The 15,850-nt window shown below is 47.4% G+C and overlaps 1 protein-coding gene across 2 annotated transcripts in view; it reads right to left on the bottom strand.

Moving 5' to 3' along the window:
* The window catches only part of PRKCB (protein kinase C beta), a gene marked incomplete at its 3' end in the record, with an annotated part of 194,006 nt that overhangs the window by 27,090 nt on the left and 151,066 nt on the right, over nt 1-15,850 (bottom strand). For both annotated transcript variants that reach the window (XM_083373128.1, XM_083373127.1), the window contains exons 11-15: nt 11,287-11,378; nt 11,088-11,150; nt 9,138-9,276; nt 311-391; nt 93-200 (exon numbers count right to left, since the gene is read on the bottom strand). In XM_083373128.1, coding sequence (XP_083229254.1) covers nt 93-200; nt 311-391; nt 9,138-9,276; nt 11,088-11,150; nt 11,287-11,378 — 483 coding nt within the window. The remainder of the gene's footprint in view (nt 1-92; nt 201-310; nt 392-9,137; nt 9,277-11,087; nt 11,151-11,286; nt 11,379-15,850) is intronic.

Raw genomic sequence — 15,850 nt, 5'->3', positions numbered from 1 at the left:
CGCCTATCCACAACTCAGCCCCTTTCATACTGTGAACGTGGGGAGAAATGTGCTCCCTTCCCTCCCCCAGGGGAGCTGAAGACGTCACTCACCCCCTTGCAGATGGCCACCGCTTCTTTGCTCATGGATTTGGGGTAGGCCACATTGTGCTCCATGATCGACTGGAAGAGCTCGTCTTCATCTTCTCCTTCAAAAGGTGCCTGCAAGCAGAAGAGGAAGGGGCTTCAGAGGCACCCTCTTTTTTCTCTAGGGAAATATGGGGATGCCCCACCCCAAAGGCACCCCACCCCATAGCACAAGGCTCGATTACCTGCCCCGCCAACATCTCATAGAGCAAGACGCCGAAGGCCCACCAGTCCACTGATTTCCCATAGGGTTGATAAGCAATTATCTGAAAGACAACACAAACCACATCACCATTATAGCAGGGGTCCCCAACCCATTCCACAGCCCGGTACTGGTCCACAGCCCATTGGGAACAGGGCCACATGAGTGGCAGGCAAGCACCCAAGGTTTCATTTGCGCATGCACGAGATTAAGTCGAGAGCGTGAACTTGTCTCCTCCCCCCACCATGCGTCACTGCATGCCGCAGCCGGTCCATGTAGCCAAAAAAGGTTGGGGACTACTGCATTACAAGACTAGGTCCATAGCACTCTTGGTCCCATAACCATGTGGTGACAGTGTTTTGACGGGAAATGTGGTAGGAGGGGAACCATGTCCACCTACGGTGGCCAAATATCGTAAGGAGCCTGGCAGCACTTTTTTCTAACACATTTGATTAAAAGGCTGACATTTCTCATGAGCTGCAGTTCCCAGTTACAAGAAAAGCAAAGGAAGGTTGGTTGCTTAGGAGAATTACGCCATGGGAACCGATCCTCCACAAAGAAGGAAAAGCAGGTTTCTGAAATGGCAAATCGTCTTTCCACTGAGCATGACCCTCCAGCACCTGCTCCCTTATCTCACTGTTTGCAGTCCTTATGCTACATATTTGTAGAATATTTATTATCTGACTTTCACAGCAAATACCCACAGAAGGGAGTTTCCATGGAAATGGAATGACACATCCACAAATAAAAGAATTCCACAAGAACAACAGGAGATAACTGTATAAATTTAACAAAATCTATAACTAACTTCCTTAGAGCAGTATTTCTCAACCGTGGGCACTTTAAGACGTGTGGACTTCAGTTCTCAGAATTCCCCAGCCAGCATGCCTTACAGCACCATATCATTTAAAAGGATGAAAACAGCATCCTCCACTGCGCACATAAGAAGGAGGCCAGGTGTCCCCCCCCCAGGAAGAAAGGGGTCCTTTAGATGGAGAAGACATCCCATCCTACAACTCTACAAGGCTTTCCTGAAACTTCAGTGGGCCAAACCAGAGCATCCACAAGTACAAATTGTAAGAGCTGCTGGTTTCTCTCTGTAGTGCATGAAGACTTTTCTTGAATGTTTTAAATTTCACATCCCTGTACGCTTAATTTAAGTGTGAGGTTAAATGTGCCTGTAACGTTCCAATATATCAATACAGGTAGTCCTCGACTCACAATAGTTCGTTTAGTGACTGTTTGAAATTAGAATGGCACTGAAAAAAGTGATTTATAGTAGATGAAGCTGGTAAGAAATAAATTAGTGCTTAAATTAGTAAGAAATAAATTAATACCAATAAATTAGTATTAGCGCCTCTTTATAAAACCTTAGTAAGACCACAACTGGAATATTGCATCCACTTTTGGTCACCACATTATGAAAAAGGTGTTGAGGCTTTGGAAAAAGTGCAAAGAAGAGAAAGTAAGACGATTAAGGGCCTGGAGACTAAAACATATGAAGAACAGTTGCAGGATTTGGGTGTGGCTAGTCTAGAGAAAAGAAGGACTGGGGTAGACACGATAGCAATATTCCAGTATTTGAAAGGCTGCAAGAAAGAAGGGGTGGGGTGGGGGTCAACCTGTTCTTCAAAGCACCCGAAGGCAGGACAAGAAGCAACGGATGGAAACTAATCAAGGGGAGAACCAATCTAGAACTATGGAGAAACTTCCTAACAGTGAGAACAATTAACCAGGTTGCCACCAGAAATTGTGAATGCTCCCTCAGTGGAACTTTTTAAGAAGAGACTGGACAGCCACTTGTCTGAAATGTTATAGGGCTCCTATTTGAGCAGGGGGTTGGACTAGAAGACCTCCAAGGTCCCTTCCAGCTGTATTCGGATTCTGAAACGTTCCTGGCTGAAGGTCACCTGGTCGTCCAATGACTTTGGGACCAACCTACTCTCTGTTCTTTCTAGGGAAGTGCAGTGCACTGAGCATAGGCAAACTTCCTAATTTCTCTAGCCAGGAATCTCCCAGCCATCTTGCCATGATCAAGTTTCGGTTTTCGTATCCTGATACTAGTTCAGAACACGCCCCAATAGCTTCTCTTGTTCAGATAATATAGAGGAGTACAATTGTCATCTTTTCAGCCTACAATAGTCACAAAAGCTCTCTCGGCAGACGTTAAACAACACTGCAGGCTGAAGAGCGTTCTGCGGCATTCACAGTATTACTACCCCCAATCCAAAATTCTTAAAAAAGATTATCCAGCCTGACACCATGGCTGTGGGGGTTAAAAGCCATCAAAAGAATCAAGCAGAATTAATAGAGAAACATCCCATCGCTCTTCTGCAGAAGCTCATCTATCAGGGCAACCACGGCAGATTTTGTCCCCAAACCCTGCCTGAATCCACAGTCAAAATAACGGATGTCTTCCCAAAGTGTCTACAGCTTCAAGGATACCCTATTCTCAACCCCCTTGCCCCCTCCCCAAAGTAATTGTGACGGGGCAGTAATTGGCAAAATTCATTGGATCCAGGGAGGGCTTCTACAGGAACAAAATTATTATTGTTCCTCCCGAGGGCTAGTAGATTTTGGAATGTATCCCTGGCCTTGAGGAAAGCAGAAAAGATTATTCAGTCCTGAGAAACTGGAATGCTCAAGACTCTTCTTCAATATCAGCATGTTAAAAGCATCAACACTCTTTCTGTCTTGCTTCAAAGCCCAACTTTATATTTCATAGTGACAGAAATCTATTGCCTGAACAATTCTGTTCTTTATAGATACAGAACATCATCACTTCTGAATATAACAGAGTAACAGAGTTGGAAGGGACCTTGCAGGTCTTCTAGTTCCAATCCTCTACTCAAGCAAGAGACCCTCTGCCATTCTGGGCAAGTTCCTGTCCAGTCTCTTCTTGAAAGCCTTCAGTGATGGAGCACCCACCACTTTTGAAGACAAGCCATTCCATTGATTAATGGTTCTCAATGACAGGAAATTTCTCCTTAGTTCTAGGTTGCTTTTCTCCTTGATAAGTTTCCACCTGTTATTTCTTATCTGGCTCTCAGGTGCTTTGGAGAATAGGATGATCCCCCTCTTCCCTGTGACAGTAGCTCAAATATTGGAAGACTGCTATCATGTCACCCCTAGTCCTTCTCCTCATTAGACTAGACATACCCATTTTCTGCAACCATCCATCTTATACTTAGCTTCCAGCCTTCTAATCACTGTTGCTCTTCTCTGCACTCTTTCTAAAGTCTCAACATCTTTTTTGTATCTTGGTGACCAAAACGGGAGGCAGTATTCCAAGTGCGGTCTTTCAAAAAAAAAAGAAAGAAAAAGAAAGAAAGAAACGGAACTTTGTTTTCATATATATAAACTGCAGCAAACTATTTATATTCTAAAAGTGGAAAGGTTTGTAACTACCAACAGTGGAGGAATAGTTATTTGAAGATGATAAAAGTGCTGAGATGGCTGAATTTACTCCTTTGATGAGAAAAAACATCTATGTTTATGGTTGACTGAAATTCCTTATAGGTTTTTTGCATGAAAAAGAGAGAAAGGACTTTATGATTTATGACTGTGGTAATTTTAAAAAGGATAATAGAGAAGACTTTAGAAAGAGTGCAGAGAAGAGCAACAAAGACGATAAGGGGTCTGGAGGCTAAACCATTCAATGAATGGTCGAGGGAACTAGGTATGTCCAGGGGCCCATCGAAGAGATGAATTAGGCTGGCATGATAGCATTTTCCAGTACTTGAGGGGCTGTCAGAGAGACGAGGAGGCCAATTTGTTCTCCAAAGCACTTGAAGGCAGGACAAGAAGCAGTGGGTGGAAGTTCATCAGAGAGAAATTCAACCTGAAAATAAGGAAGAATTTTCTGACAACAGGAGTGATTAATCAATGGAACAGTTTGTTGAGTTGTGGGTGCTCCACTGCTGGAAGTTTTTTAAGAAAAGATTTTGCAACCATTTGTCCGGAATGGTATAAGGACTCTTGCCTTGGACAGGGGTTGGATTAGAAGACCTCTGAGGTCCCTTCCAGCCCTAGGATTCTATGTCTAACAGTGAGCTTTCTTTTGTAAACATAGAGCAAGAAGTTAATTTTGTAATTGTACTTATATTTGCTGCAAGGGAAATTGGAAGATTTTTGTTGGTATTTCTTCTTATTTAAGAAGAAATTGGACAACCATTGAAGAAAGGTTGAAGAAATTGGCTATGTCTAGTCTAGTGACAAGAAGGACTGGGGCAACATGATAGCAGTGTTCCACTATTTGAGGGGCTGCCACAAAGAAGAGTGGGGGGGTGTCAAAGCATCAGAAGGCAAGACAAGAAACAATGGATGGAAACTAACCAAGGAAAGAAGCAACCTAGAACTAAGCAACTGGACCTCCCGAAGGCTTTAATCTGGCCACATCATAGCCACCACCACCACTGGTGCTACAAAAGATCCTCAGCTTTTCCTCAGTAGCATACTGACTGTCATTTAACACGAGGAGCCCATCATCTTGGTGGAGCAGTGGGCTAATGCCTCCTTAAGTAACACCAGCTGCCTGCAATTAGTGCAGGTTCGCATCCCACCAGGCTCAAGGTTGACTCAGCCTTCCATCCTTCCGAGGTAGGTAAAATGAGGACCCAGATTCTTGGGGGCAATTAAGCTGACTCTGTAATAATGCCGCTTGGGGGGTGTGTGAAAGCCCTAATAAGCAGGCATATACATAGAATGAAGGCTACTGGTAAGCTTGTAAAGCCGCCCTGAGTCTTCAGAGAAGGGCGGGATATAAATGGAATTAAAATAAATAAATAAATAAATAAATCTGGCACTCTAGCGTCAATCGTTTTTTATGAAGCCAGATCTCATGGCTTGGGGGGGGGTTGCAGCCTGCTACTTAACTCAAACCATTACATAGTTTATTCATCTTAATTACAGATTTCTATTCTGAAAAGATTCATGTATTCAAACATGAATGCAAATCACATGGTAATTGAAGTGAAATATACACAGACTCGATCATGTTTATTGCCAGGAGAGGAGCTTCAGAAGTCTTCCTAACATCTCCAGTGCTCTGAAGTGGGAAGAAGTGATTCACAGGCAGCCTGAAGCAAGCTGGTCCTTCCCCCAAATTGCGATTCTTGGGACTTTGAGGGGAAGGCCAAGGCCAGTCACTTGCCCAGCCACCAACTCTGGGCTACTATTTTAAGCCTTCCTCGTAGCCCTCCTTATCTGCTTTGTAGTTTTTCTAAACCATTTTGCACTAATTGTCTCATAAAACAAAGAGCAGAATTATGTCAAGAAGGCTGCCAATTGATGTATGCAAAGCAGCTAAATCCAGGCAAGTATTTTTTTAAAAAGGCGCCACCTAAGTCCATCAGCCCTCTTTCCCCTGCTCCTTTCACATTTTCCCAGCCATCATCCAACTTTTGACCCTGGGGTGCTTTTCTCCAGAAAGAGGAGGACCGGAGGCAGATCAGAGGGAAGATCAGTGTACAAAAGCAGGGGAGCTTCCTCTGAATCGCCCTCAGGCTTCACACAACACTCTGAGCCAGCTGAGTTGGCTGCGTTCGTGCAACGTGCTACCGCTGCTCTGCTTTCCATTGGGAGAGTTTTCTGCAGCTTTTTGAGTAATCCGGCTGGCTTCTCTTTGGGGATCCCTCTGACACGTGTGAATGTCCAGCCAGGGAAAAGAGTGGGGAGGCCAAGGATACAGTTTGGTCTTCTGCAGAGCTCACTGGCCTTGTGGTCCAGTTGAGGCAAGAGCACTGCGCTTGCCCAGCAGGAAGGTGCGCGTAAAGGAAGGCCACCTGACCTTGGGGTTGTGGAAGGAATGAACAAGCCGTGAAGATGCAAATTCCTCAGTCTCAAGAAACGGGAAAGCTTGAGGGAGAATCTCAAAATCACCCCCTCCGGATTTTCTTTGGTCTTAGATGGGCAGAAGGAACCTCTAAAAGGCTTTCAAGATTTTGTTACAATAGCCTAACCATAAAATGGCATTCCTTGGATCCCGGCAGTGCCGGTTCTGGACTGGCCTACCTGGCAGGGCTGACAGTGCCTTAAAAGCCTGGTGAAAAGCAGCCTAGATCAGAGGCTTTGAGGCCGGATTTCCAGCCCTCATTTTGGCTCTCTGGAGAAATGCTGCTTTTTTTTTTAGTATTCAAAAGTTTTATTAGTTTATAATATACGATACAATCGAAATACAGAAATAAATAGCAGAAAAGCTGGGGAAGGGAAGAGGGAGTAGAGGTGAGGAAAGGGAGAAAAAAAAGAGTAAAGGAGATATTTTTTTCTCTTTTTTCCCTCCCTCACCTCTACTCTCTTTTCCCTTCCCCAGCTTTTCCGCTATTTATTTCTGTATTTCCACTGTATCGTATATTGCAAACTAATAAAACTTTTGAATGCTGAGAAATGCTACCCTAGAGGCAGCACCTCAAAGGCAGGAGAGCTTCTGCCTGGGAAATGCACGCAAATCCTCTCGTCTTCACCAGGCGGGCAAGTGCTCATCTTTCAATCTTTATGCAACGATACGAAAGCGTGTGCCTGGAAAAAAAATTTATTATTTATTATTTATTTATTATTTATTAATTTAATTTATATACCGCCCTTCTCCCTAGGGACTCAGGGCGGTGAACAGGGCAATACATAAAAAACTAGATACAAAAATTAAGATTATTAAAACATAATTAAACAATGCCCATAAAATTAATACAAATTTAAGATTAAAATTCATTAATTAAAAATCCCACCCCGTCCTATCAGGCCAGGCCAGCTTGTTTAAAGAGATGGGTTTTAAGATCGCGCCGGAAGGAGCGGAGATCAGGCGCCATCCGGAGCTCAACCGGAAGATGGTTCCATAAATCCGGTGCACCCACAGAGAACACTCTCCCCCTGGGGGCCACCAGTCGGCATTCCCTGACTGGAGGCACCCTGAGGAGGCCCTCTCTGTGGGAGCGTACTGGGCGGAGGGAAGTTGACGCCGGCTGCAGGTGCTCCCCAAGGTATTCCGGATGAATTATTCCGAAATAATTCATCTTTTGGAGAAAATAGAAAAAAGTTTCTCCCTCCCATGAAATCCCGGGCATTCCCCAACTGCCAGTATTATTTGCACGAGGAAGAAAAAAGGATCGCAAACCGCTCCCAATTCTGGGGTTTTTTAAAGTGCCTGTTTATTGCCCGCTCTGCACTGGTGTGTGTTGCAGCATCTGGCCCAACCTGGGTGCTGTTTAGGTGGGATTGTAGCCCCAATGCAGCTGAAGGCGTGAAGTGGGGGAAGGCTCCGTGGCCACTTCATTAAACCTGAGATTTGCCAGAAAAGAACTTGGAAACCAGACAGCCACATAGGTGTCTCTGCCTGCTGCTACACCTGAAACAAGGTGGAATTTATTTATTGCCTTCTCTGTCTTCTCCAAGTGATGTATCTATGTCCTACCTTTATTTTGCTAAAATTGTGGTGTGCAGGTCTTCAGCTCTTCCTCTTTCGTACATTTTAAAGAAAACAATTAATTAAATGCAAAATGTAAGAAAATGAGCATTTTGGAGATGTAGCCATGTTGCCCAGCAAAGCACACGGCTGGTTGTTCTATTCCAAAAGAGCATTAATCACCCTGGCAGGGCTCCCATATTAATCTTGGCAGAACAAGGGAAAATAATACACATTAGGGGTAGTAATTAAATATCTCCCTGGGAAGGAAGGACACGCAAAATGGCTTAGCATCACTCAGAGAAAGAGCAGAGCTATTTTCCTTGACTCAGATGTTCATACAGCTTTCATAAAGATCATCAGACTGATTTTATATATATATATATATATATATATAATCCATTTCTCTTCCTTGGGAGGACAAGCACCGGTGACAATGGATTTTTAATTAAGGTTCCAACCAATATTTACTCACTTAAGCATCTTCACCCTGGCTAAAAAATTAATCCCAATTAATCATGGCACGGACCATGTATGCCATGGGTGGGTGAGTGTGTCCATGCATGCAGCAAGTGAAGCGACTGAAAGGCCAAGGATTTAGGGTTGCAGATTTAGGGTTGCATATTTAGGGTTGCATATTTAGGGACGCGGTGGCTCAGTGGGTTAGGACGCTGAGCTTGTCGATCAGATGGTCGGCAGTTTGGCGGGTCGAATCGCGAGTGCTGCGTAGCAGAGTGAGCGCCTGTTACTCGTCCCAGCTTCTGCCAACCTAGCAGTTCGAAAGCACATAAAAATGCAAGTAGAAAAATAGGGAACACTACGGTGGGAAGGTAACAGCGTTCCATGCGCCTTTGGCGTCTAGTCATGCCGGCCACATGACCACGGAGACGTCCTCGGACAAGCGCTGGCTCTTCGGCTTTGAAACGGAGATGAGCACCAGCCCCTAGAGGTGGAAACGACTAGCACGCATGTACGGGGGAACCTTTACCTTTTTATCCACCTCCACTATTGGAATAACTAGCAACAACATCTCAGTCTGAGGCACATCCATGCCACACCACGGAAACTCCCTTTGCATCTTATTGGCTTCCCCAAGAGGCTCTTGAAAGGCCTGAACTGACTTCTCATCAGCTTCTATCAGCTTCTCTGTCCAGCAATTGGTTGGCAAGTCTTTGCTCTCTTCCCTCATCCACTTCCTTGCCTCTCGCCTACCCATACCTCTGACACAGACACTTAAGCCAGTTCTTACCCCATGGGCAGAGTCCTAGACTTTTGGTTGCAAGTGTGAAATCTTGAACTAACTAACCTCCATTTAACACAGATTTGGGACTTGGGATGACCTCTCATAAGTTGGAGCCTTTGCTGAGAAGTAAAAATACAAGTTCAAGAGAGAGACAGGATCCCTTTGGCTCACCTCAGGAGCAATGTAGTCGGGCGTTCCACAAAAAGTCTTGGTGGTGACTCCATCCCAGATATTCTCTTTACACATGCCAAAATCAGCAATTTTGATGTGGCCCTCGGAGTCCAGCATCACGTTGTCAAGTTTCAGGTCTCTGTAGCAAGAGAGAGAGAAAAAAAAAGAGAGAAAAAAAAGAGAGAGAGAGAGAGAGAGAGAGAGAGAGAGAGAGAGAGGGAGCAGTTAGCAAGGGAGGAGAAAGGCATCCCTCAGATCAGATCTTGGAGCTGAAATAGGAAGTTCCAGCTCTATTCAGAAATGTATTCCATTGAGTGATATTTTGTTGGAAGCTGAATACAGGTAGTCCTTGGCTTATCATCGCAACTGGGATCAGAATTTCCATGGTTAAGCAAGGCAGTTGTTAAGTGATTGTGGCCAATTTTTACAGCCTTTCTTGCCACAGTTGTTAAGTGAATCAAGCAACCTCATGGTCACATGAACAAAATTCAGGCGCTTGGCAACCGGATTGATCTATGTCAGTCCCAGCATCCTGCGGGCAAAGAGGTCAAGATCTGCAAGCTTCCCAGCTGGCTTCTGACAAGGAAAGTCAACGATGGGAGCCACATTTGCTTAACGACCACCTGGTTCACTTAAGAACTGCAGCGATTCGCTTAACAACTGTGGCAAAACAGTTGGTGAAATTAGGCGTGACTCACTTAACGATTGTCATGTTTAGCAATGGAAGTTCTGGTCCCAACTTTGGTGGTAAGTGAAGGACCAGCTATATGGCTTGAGCCATCCAGAGTCTGGTGACGTGAGTAGCAGGCAAATAGTGGAAATAGGTGAATAAATAGGGAATGGTCATAGCACAGAGACACATTTCTGTAATTTTTTTGTCTTCTCTTGACGTACGGAAGTGTCCAAGCCCCAACCACCTTCTTTTGGATTGGGAGGGCAGCAGAGCCTTCCCTGCCCTGGATGCAGCTCTCATCTAGCGAGCCTTGGAAGCCTCTTTGGGCAAGTCCCGTCAAGGTTTTAGGGAAGGACTGGAAAATGGAAATAAAGTCATGTCGCTGAGTTCTCCATCCCAGAAGGATCAGCAGCAAGAGGCTCTCTTCCACTGGGAAAGCAGGAGCCTCTGCAAGTGTGTGGAAGGTCAGAACAGCCAGGGCCAAACACAAATGCCACGGGGGAGATGTCGCTTGTCTCTGCAGAGGGCCTTGTACGTGCTTCAAGAGGATCTGCAAGACAGGCTTCACCGTGTGCAAGAGAGGGTCTGTGGCACTTCATCCAAGGCGTGCACGGCCGGCCCTAGTTCAAAGCCACCTTGCAGCACACAGCTGCCATCTCTCGCCCTACAGCTGCTGCCGCGTCATTCCCGAACTGCTATCCGAAGAGCCGGTAAAAGCGTACTTGGGGGAAGGCCGGCAGCAGAGGAGGCGATGCAGCATGCAGAGTGAGCGGGGGAGGGGAGGAGCAGGGAATAAAGGCAGCTCCCCTTTCGCCTGGAAGATGAGATGGTTGCTTCTCCAGAAGACACTGGGGAGTCCCCTGCTACCCCCTCCACACCTCTGGGGCCTTAGGGCTCTTGCTGGGATCTGAGGGTCCTGCTCTGCATTTCTGCTGCTGCTGCCTCCCCAGAAGTCCCACTGGGGGACCTCCGGATGCTTCCCAGATGCCAGGCTACAGGGAGCAGAGCAGATGAGCCCCAAGAGGAGGTCTACATCCCAGGCCTGCCAATTCCCCCTCTGTGACTCATCAATCTGCTTGGGTCTCATCAAACCTACAGAAGTAGGAGAAGCCAAGGAAAGGCTGCCTCAAAGCCCTGCCTCTTCTGATCAAGACAATCCCAGTGGGGCTGCCGAGGCGAGGAAGGCTTTGACTGGCAGTGGGCGTGGGGCACAGCAGAGCCCGGGAACTACCAGGGCAAAGGTTGGGAAGCCACAGAGAGGAAAGGAGTCCACCTACCGATAAATGATTCCTTTGCAGTGCAGGAAGAAAAGGCCCACGGCGATCTCGGCTGCATAGAACCTGCCATTCAAGAAGGGAGAGCAATGGAGAGGCCAGGAGTTGCCACCTGGGGCCTTGGCATCGATCCTCAGAGGGAGAGGGAGAAATCCTCACCTCCCCCCCTCCACCCAGGCCCTGCCCCAGACCGGCGACTTACACAGCGTGGGGCTCCTTGAATCGCCCAACCTGTTGGATCTGATACATGAGGTCGCCACCGTTGACGTACTCCATCACAAAATACAAGCGGTCCTGAGAGAAAGGGGGAGAAAAATGGTGGAAGATGCTTAACCAAAGTCAGAAGAAGCAACGGAGCACCACGCTGGGCCTCTTGGGTGCCTTGCAAGCAACTCTCAGTTGGGAAGGCTCTGCCAAGGGGCATCTGTGGGACCTGGACTGGAAAGTCAAGGCGGTGGCCGCAGCTGTGCAATTGAAGCGTGTGCCATGCATGTCAAAAGCAAGCACAGCTTTGATGGTGCCACCGGGGTCATCGCCTTGCCTTTGCTGACCTCCTCCTGTTTCCTGACTTTGTAGCCAGCCGGATTCCGTGAAGCTGAGCTGAAAAAAAATGGGGAAGAGCAGGTCCTCACCAGGACACTGCTTCTCTGTTGCAGCCACTGCAATAGACAATTTAAATCCTGACGAAAGAAAAGATTTGGTTGCCTTTTTGGTATTAAGAAGAAGAAAAAATCTCTTTGACTTCCTCGTGTGGGATTAGACATATTGCAGGAAAGCACAGCTGGTGGGAGAGGAGTGGAGTGGGGAGGGAAGGAATGGGGAAGGAGTGGGGAGGAGGAAGGTGAGGACTTAAAGGAGACATTTCTAGATTAGGGGAGAGACAAGGCAAGTGGGAGGGGTGGATTTGGGGTTTGAATTGTCTTTTAATCGGCTACACTGAGCTCCTTTGTTCAGGAAGCCCATGGAGGGGATCAGGCCAAGCTTCTTTCCTGTAGGAACTTCCTTTGCGCCTAGTGGTGGGCAGCAGGTCGAGGCAGGGGCAACTACCTCCGGGGTGGGGGCAGAAGAGTCCAGATGCCACCACTGAAACCCTGCCCTGACAGCCATTCACCAGTGGAAGGGCTTGCCTTCAGCAGCTGTGGGAGCTCCATCACTGGAGGTTTTCAAGAAAAGATTGGGCAGCCATTTGACTGGGATGGTGTAGAATAAGGGTGTCCAACCTTGGGACCTTTTAAGACTTGTGGACTTCAACTCCCAGAATTCCCCAGCCAGCCCTGCTGCTCCACGAGCCTTAAAGTTGAACACCCCTGATCCAGGGTCTCCTGCTAGGACTCCAAGGCCCCTTCCAACTCTGTTATTTTGTTATTCTGCCCCCCTTTTTACACCAATTGTGCATCCCATACAGTATACGTACAAATGGAGCGGATGCCAATCATGTGGCTGCAGGTACCACCTTGACTTATTTACATACGCCTGTGGGCCCCACAGATGCCTTCAGCTTAGGAGAGCTGCTGGAGCCTCACCTGAAAATCCTAGTGGGCGCAGCACACACACCCCCAGCACCTGGGGATCATCTAGGAGCCTCCCAGGCTCCTGAAATATTGAGCAATTGGTTAAACACCCCCCCTCGCCCCCCCCCCCCGCTGAGATGCAGAGAGATGGTTCCCGTGCTTGGAATGAGCAGCTGGGCTGCAACTGCTCCTTCCTCTCTGCCTCTGGCATCCGGGTGCTGCTAATGCCTTCTGCTACAACCTGCGATTGTGTCCCCGGTCTGATTAATGCTAAGCCCCAGGCAGGTTTGCACCCTCTAATCCTCTGCCAACACACTTCAGATGTCAGAAAAAGGCCAGATGACGCGGATCTCAGCACGGCCGGCCTTTCATCACAAAAAAGAGGCTCGGGGAGTTCTGGCGGCTGCCAGCGGGCTTTGCCAACTCCAATTGCTGGGCTGGCGTCTCAGGGTAATCCTCTAAGCCTCCACTGTTGCCGTCCAAGAGCTGCTGCCGCTGAGGAAGCGCTGCTCTCAGCGCAGCTCCTTGGCTCTTATCAGCCGCCAGCTGGAAGCAGCCAGAGAAAGCGCTTTGCGGGAGCTGGGAAAACTCCTCTTTCATGCCCTTTGCAGCCCCCCCTCCCAATTCCTGCCTCCAACATCCAGGATGTTAAGTCACTGCATTGCAGTAGAAGAGTTCGCCGCTCTGGGGGCAAAAAGGATCCCCCCAAACGTGGGCATTCCGTGCTCTTTGTTCTCAACCGCTCCTCCCGTCCAAATCAGAAAGGTTGCCACCCCCCCCACACACACACAACACACTATCCAGCCCCTCTGCCTCTCCCCTTCCTGTGGGTGCCAATCGTTTTACAAAAACATGGCCCACCTGCTGCAGGGAAGGATTCCTGATTTCTGTTGCTCCACTTTATTTTTGAAAAAGGGGGAGTGAGGCAGGTTGGCAGATGAGTCACTTCCTTGCCCTCATGCCGGGCATATAGAGGGCAGCCTTTCCCAGGCTCAGCAACTGTAAGATGGGTGCACTTCAGTTCCCAGAATTCCCCAGTGATCCATCAAAGTCCACACGTCCTACAGTTGCTGAGCTTGAGAAGGACTGACATAGAGAATCAGAAAGAAAACCAAAAGTAATTGATGCTAATTGAGATGCAGACTAGAATTCCTATCGGCAGGTCACTCCAGGATGTAACGGGCTCCTGCCCCCACTCTTCAACAGTGAGGATGTGATCTGGAATTGGGTAATATCACAATCTCTCGATATGGTCAGATCATTCCATTAACTCTAGAGCAGCGGCCCCCAGCCTTTTGGGCACCAGGGACCGGTTCTGGGGAGAAAGGCTTTTTCGTGGACAGGAGGGGCCGTGGTTTTGCATGCTGCCTGCATACTGTAGATGGGGCTTTGCTTGTTTGTGCGGACCGGTTGCTGGTATGCCGCGGACCGGTGCCATTCCAGGGACTGGGGGTTGGGGACCCCTGCCCTAGAATTTGAAAAAAGCTCAGGGCTATCTCTGGAGCTCTGGTATATGGTTCATGTGAGGTCCTTCTCCCCGCAGGAGGGAATGCCCCTGGCTTTGGATTAAGTTGTACCTGCGTGTTTCTCTTTCTTTGCAGATCTACGTAGTTGGATTCCCTGGAGAAGGTTGAAGAAAGGATGGTTGGCTTACAGCTACAGGGGGTGTTGGATGAAATGGGTTGTCTGGACCTCTCTCCAGACCACTGAGACAGCATTCCTCACTCTTTCAGATGACCTCTGCTGAGACTGGGGAGGAGGTAGTAAATCCATCTTAGCCTTTCTTGATCTCTCAGTGCTTTCAAAACCACCTTTGAGGTTTAGGAGGGGGAGTTTTACTTTTATGTTATTTTTCCTCCTTTCTACATGGCCTAAAACCTCTCTCTCTGGGCTCTGATTTAACACCTACATGAAGGCACTGAGCAGCAGCATCGTCTGGCACAGGATCAGATAACTCCATGCCAACAACACCCACTTATGCATCTTTAGCCTAGGCTGAATAAGTGAGGCCATCAAGATTCTATCCGTGTCTGATTTTGATGTTGCAGCGAAGCAGACACAGGAAGACGGGGCTACATCTTTTGCGTTTGATTTTGCCTTGCTGGGGGACTCTGGAAAGGGCCAAAGGTCACCCCGTAGAGGCGGCAAGGAAGGAGGGGTCTCTTGTTGAGTGTGTGTGTTGTGTGTGTGTGGCAGCCCTCCCATTTGATCTGAGGAAGCTCTCCAAACCGGCGGGGGAAAGACTGGCTACATTCACGTAGCCAGTCAGAAGCTGCTGCCAACAAACAAACACTATCAAACAGTCTTACAGCAACATGGATAAAAGTGGGTGAGACCTAAGCCTCTCTTTATGACTTTAAGACCTCTTCCTGAAAATCTGCCCAAAGCACTCCCTCTGAGGAGGAGGAAGGAAAGGGAATTTTCACCACCTTCCCTCAGGAAAGCAATAAATTAATTACTTGTGGAAAAAGGAGAAACCTACAAGACTAAATTTGGAATTTATATATATAAATTCCAGATAAGCAGCCCCCAAGCCTGTTCCTTTTTTCTCAGCTGCAATTCTCAATAGTAAGAGCATTCAAGGCCAGCCAAAGTCTTATCTAGTTCTGGACTTCAAGCCAGGTTTCTTTTAGGCATAAATAAGTTGTAGTACCATAATTCGCCACCAGATGTCATCAACACCACTTTCTAGTTTTTAGATCCAAAACTTATATTGTAACTTTTCAAGTCTTAAAAACACTTTTAGTCCTCTAATTTTCAAGCTGTATGAATATATTCATTCCAGATAAGTCTTATAGGTTTCACCATTTTCCCCAAGTAATTAATTTGCTGCTTTTCTTTTCTGAGGAAATGGGGTGGAAATTCCCTTTCCCTCTCATCGGGGGCAGTGCTTTGGGCAGATTTTCAGGAAAAGGTCTTAAAATCATAAAGAAAGGATCATGTCTCATCCAGTTTCATCTATGTTGCCGTAAAGTTGCTTGGTAGTGCTTGTTGACTTCCGTTGTCAGCAGCTTCGGACTGGCTACACAAATGCAGCCAGTCTTTCCCCTGCCTGTTTGGAGGGCTTACTCAGATCAAATGGGATGGCTGCCACGTACACCCCCCCAATCAACGAGAGTCCCCTCCTTGCTTGCTGCCTTTACGGAGTGACTTTCAACCCTTTCCAGTGTCCCCCAGCAGGGCAAAACCAAACGTGAAAGACAGAGTCCTGTCTTCCTGCATCTGCTTCGCCACGATGTCAAAATCGGAAGTCCC

The sequence above is a fragment of the Vipera ursinii genome, assembly GCF_947247035.1.
Source record: "Vipera ursinii genome assembly, chromosome: 13".
In the NCBI taxonomy this organism is placed as follows: domain Eukaryota; kingdom Metazoa; phylum Chordata; class Lepidosauria; order Squamata; family Viperidae; genus Vipera; species Vipera ursinii.
Note: the sequence above shows the minus strand (reverse complement) of the source record. Positions and strands in the feature narration are given on the sequence as shown.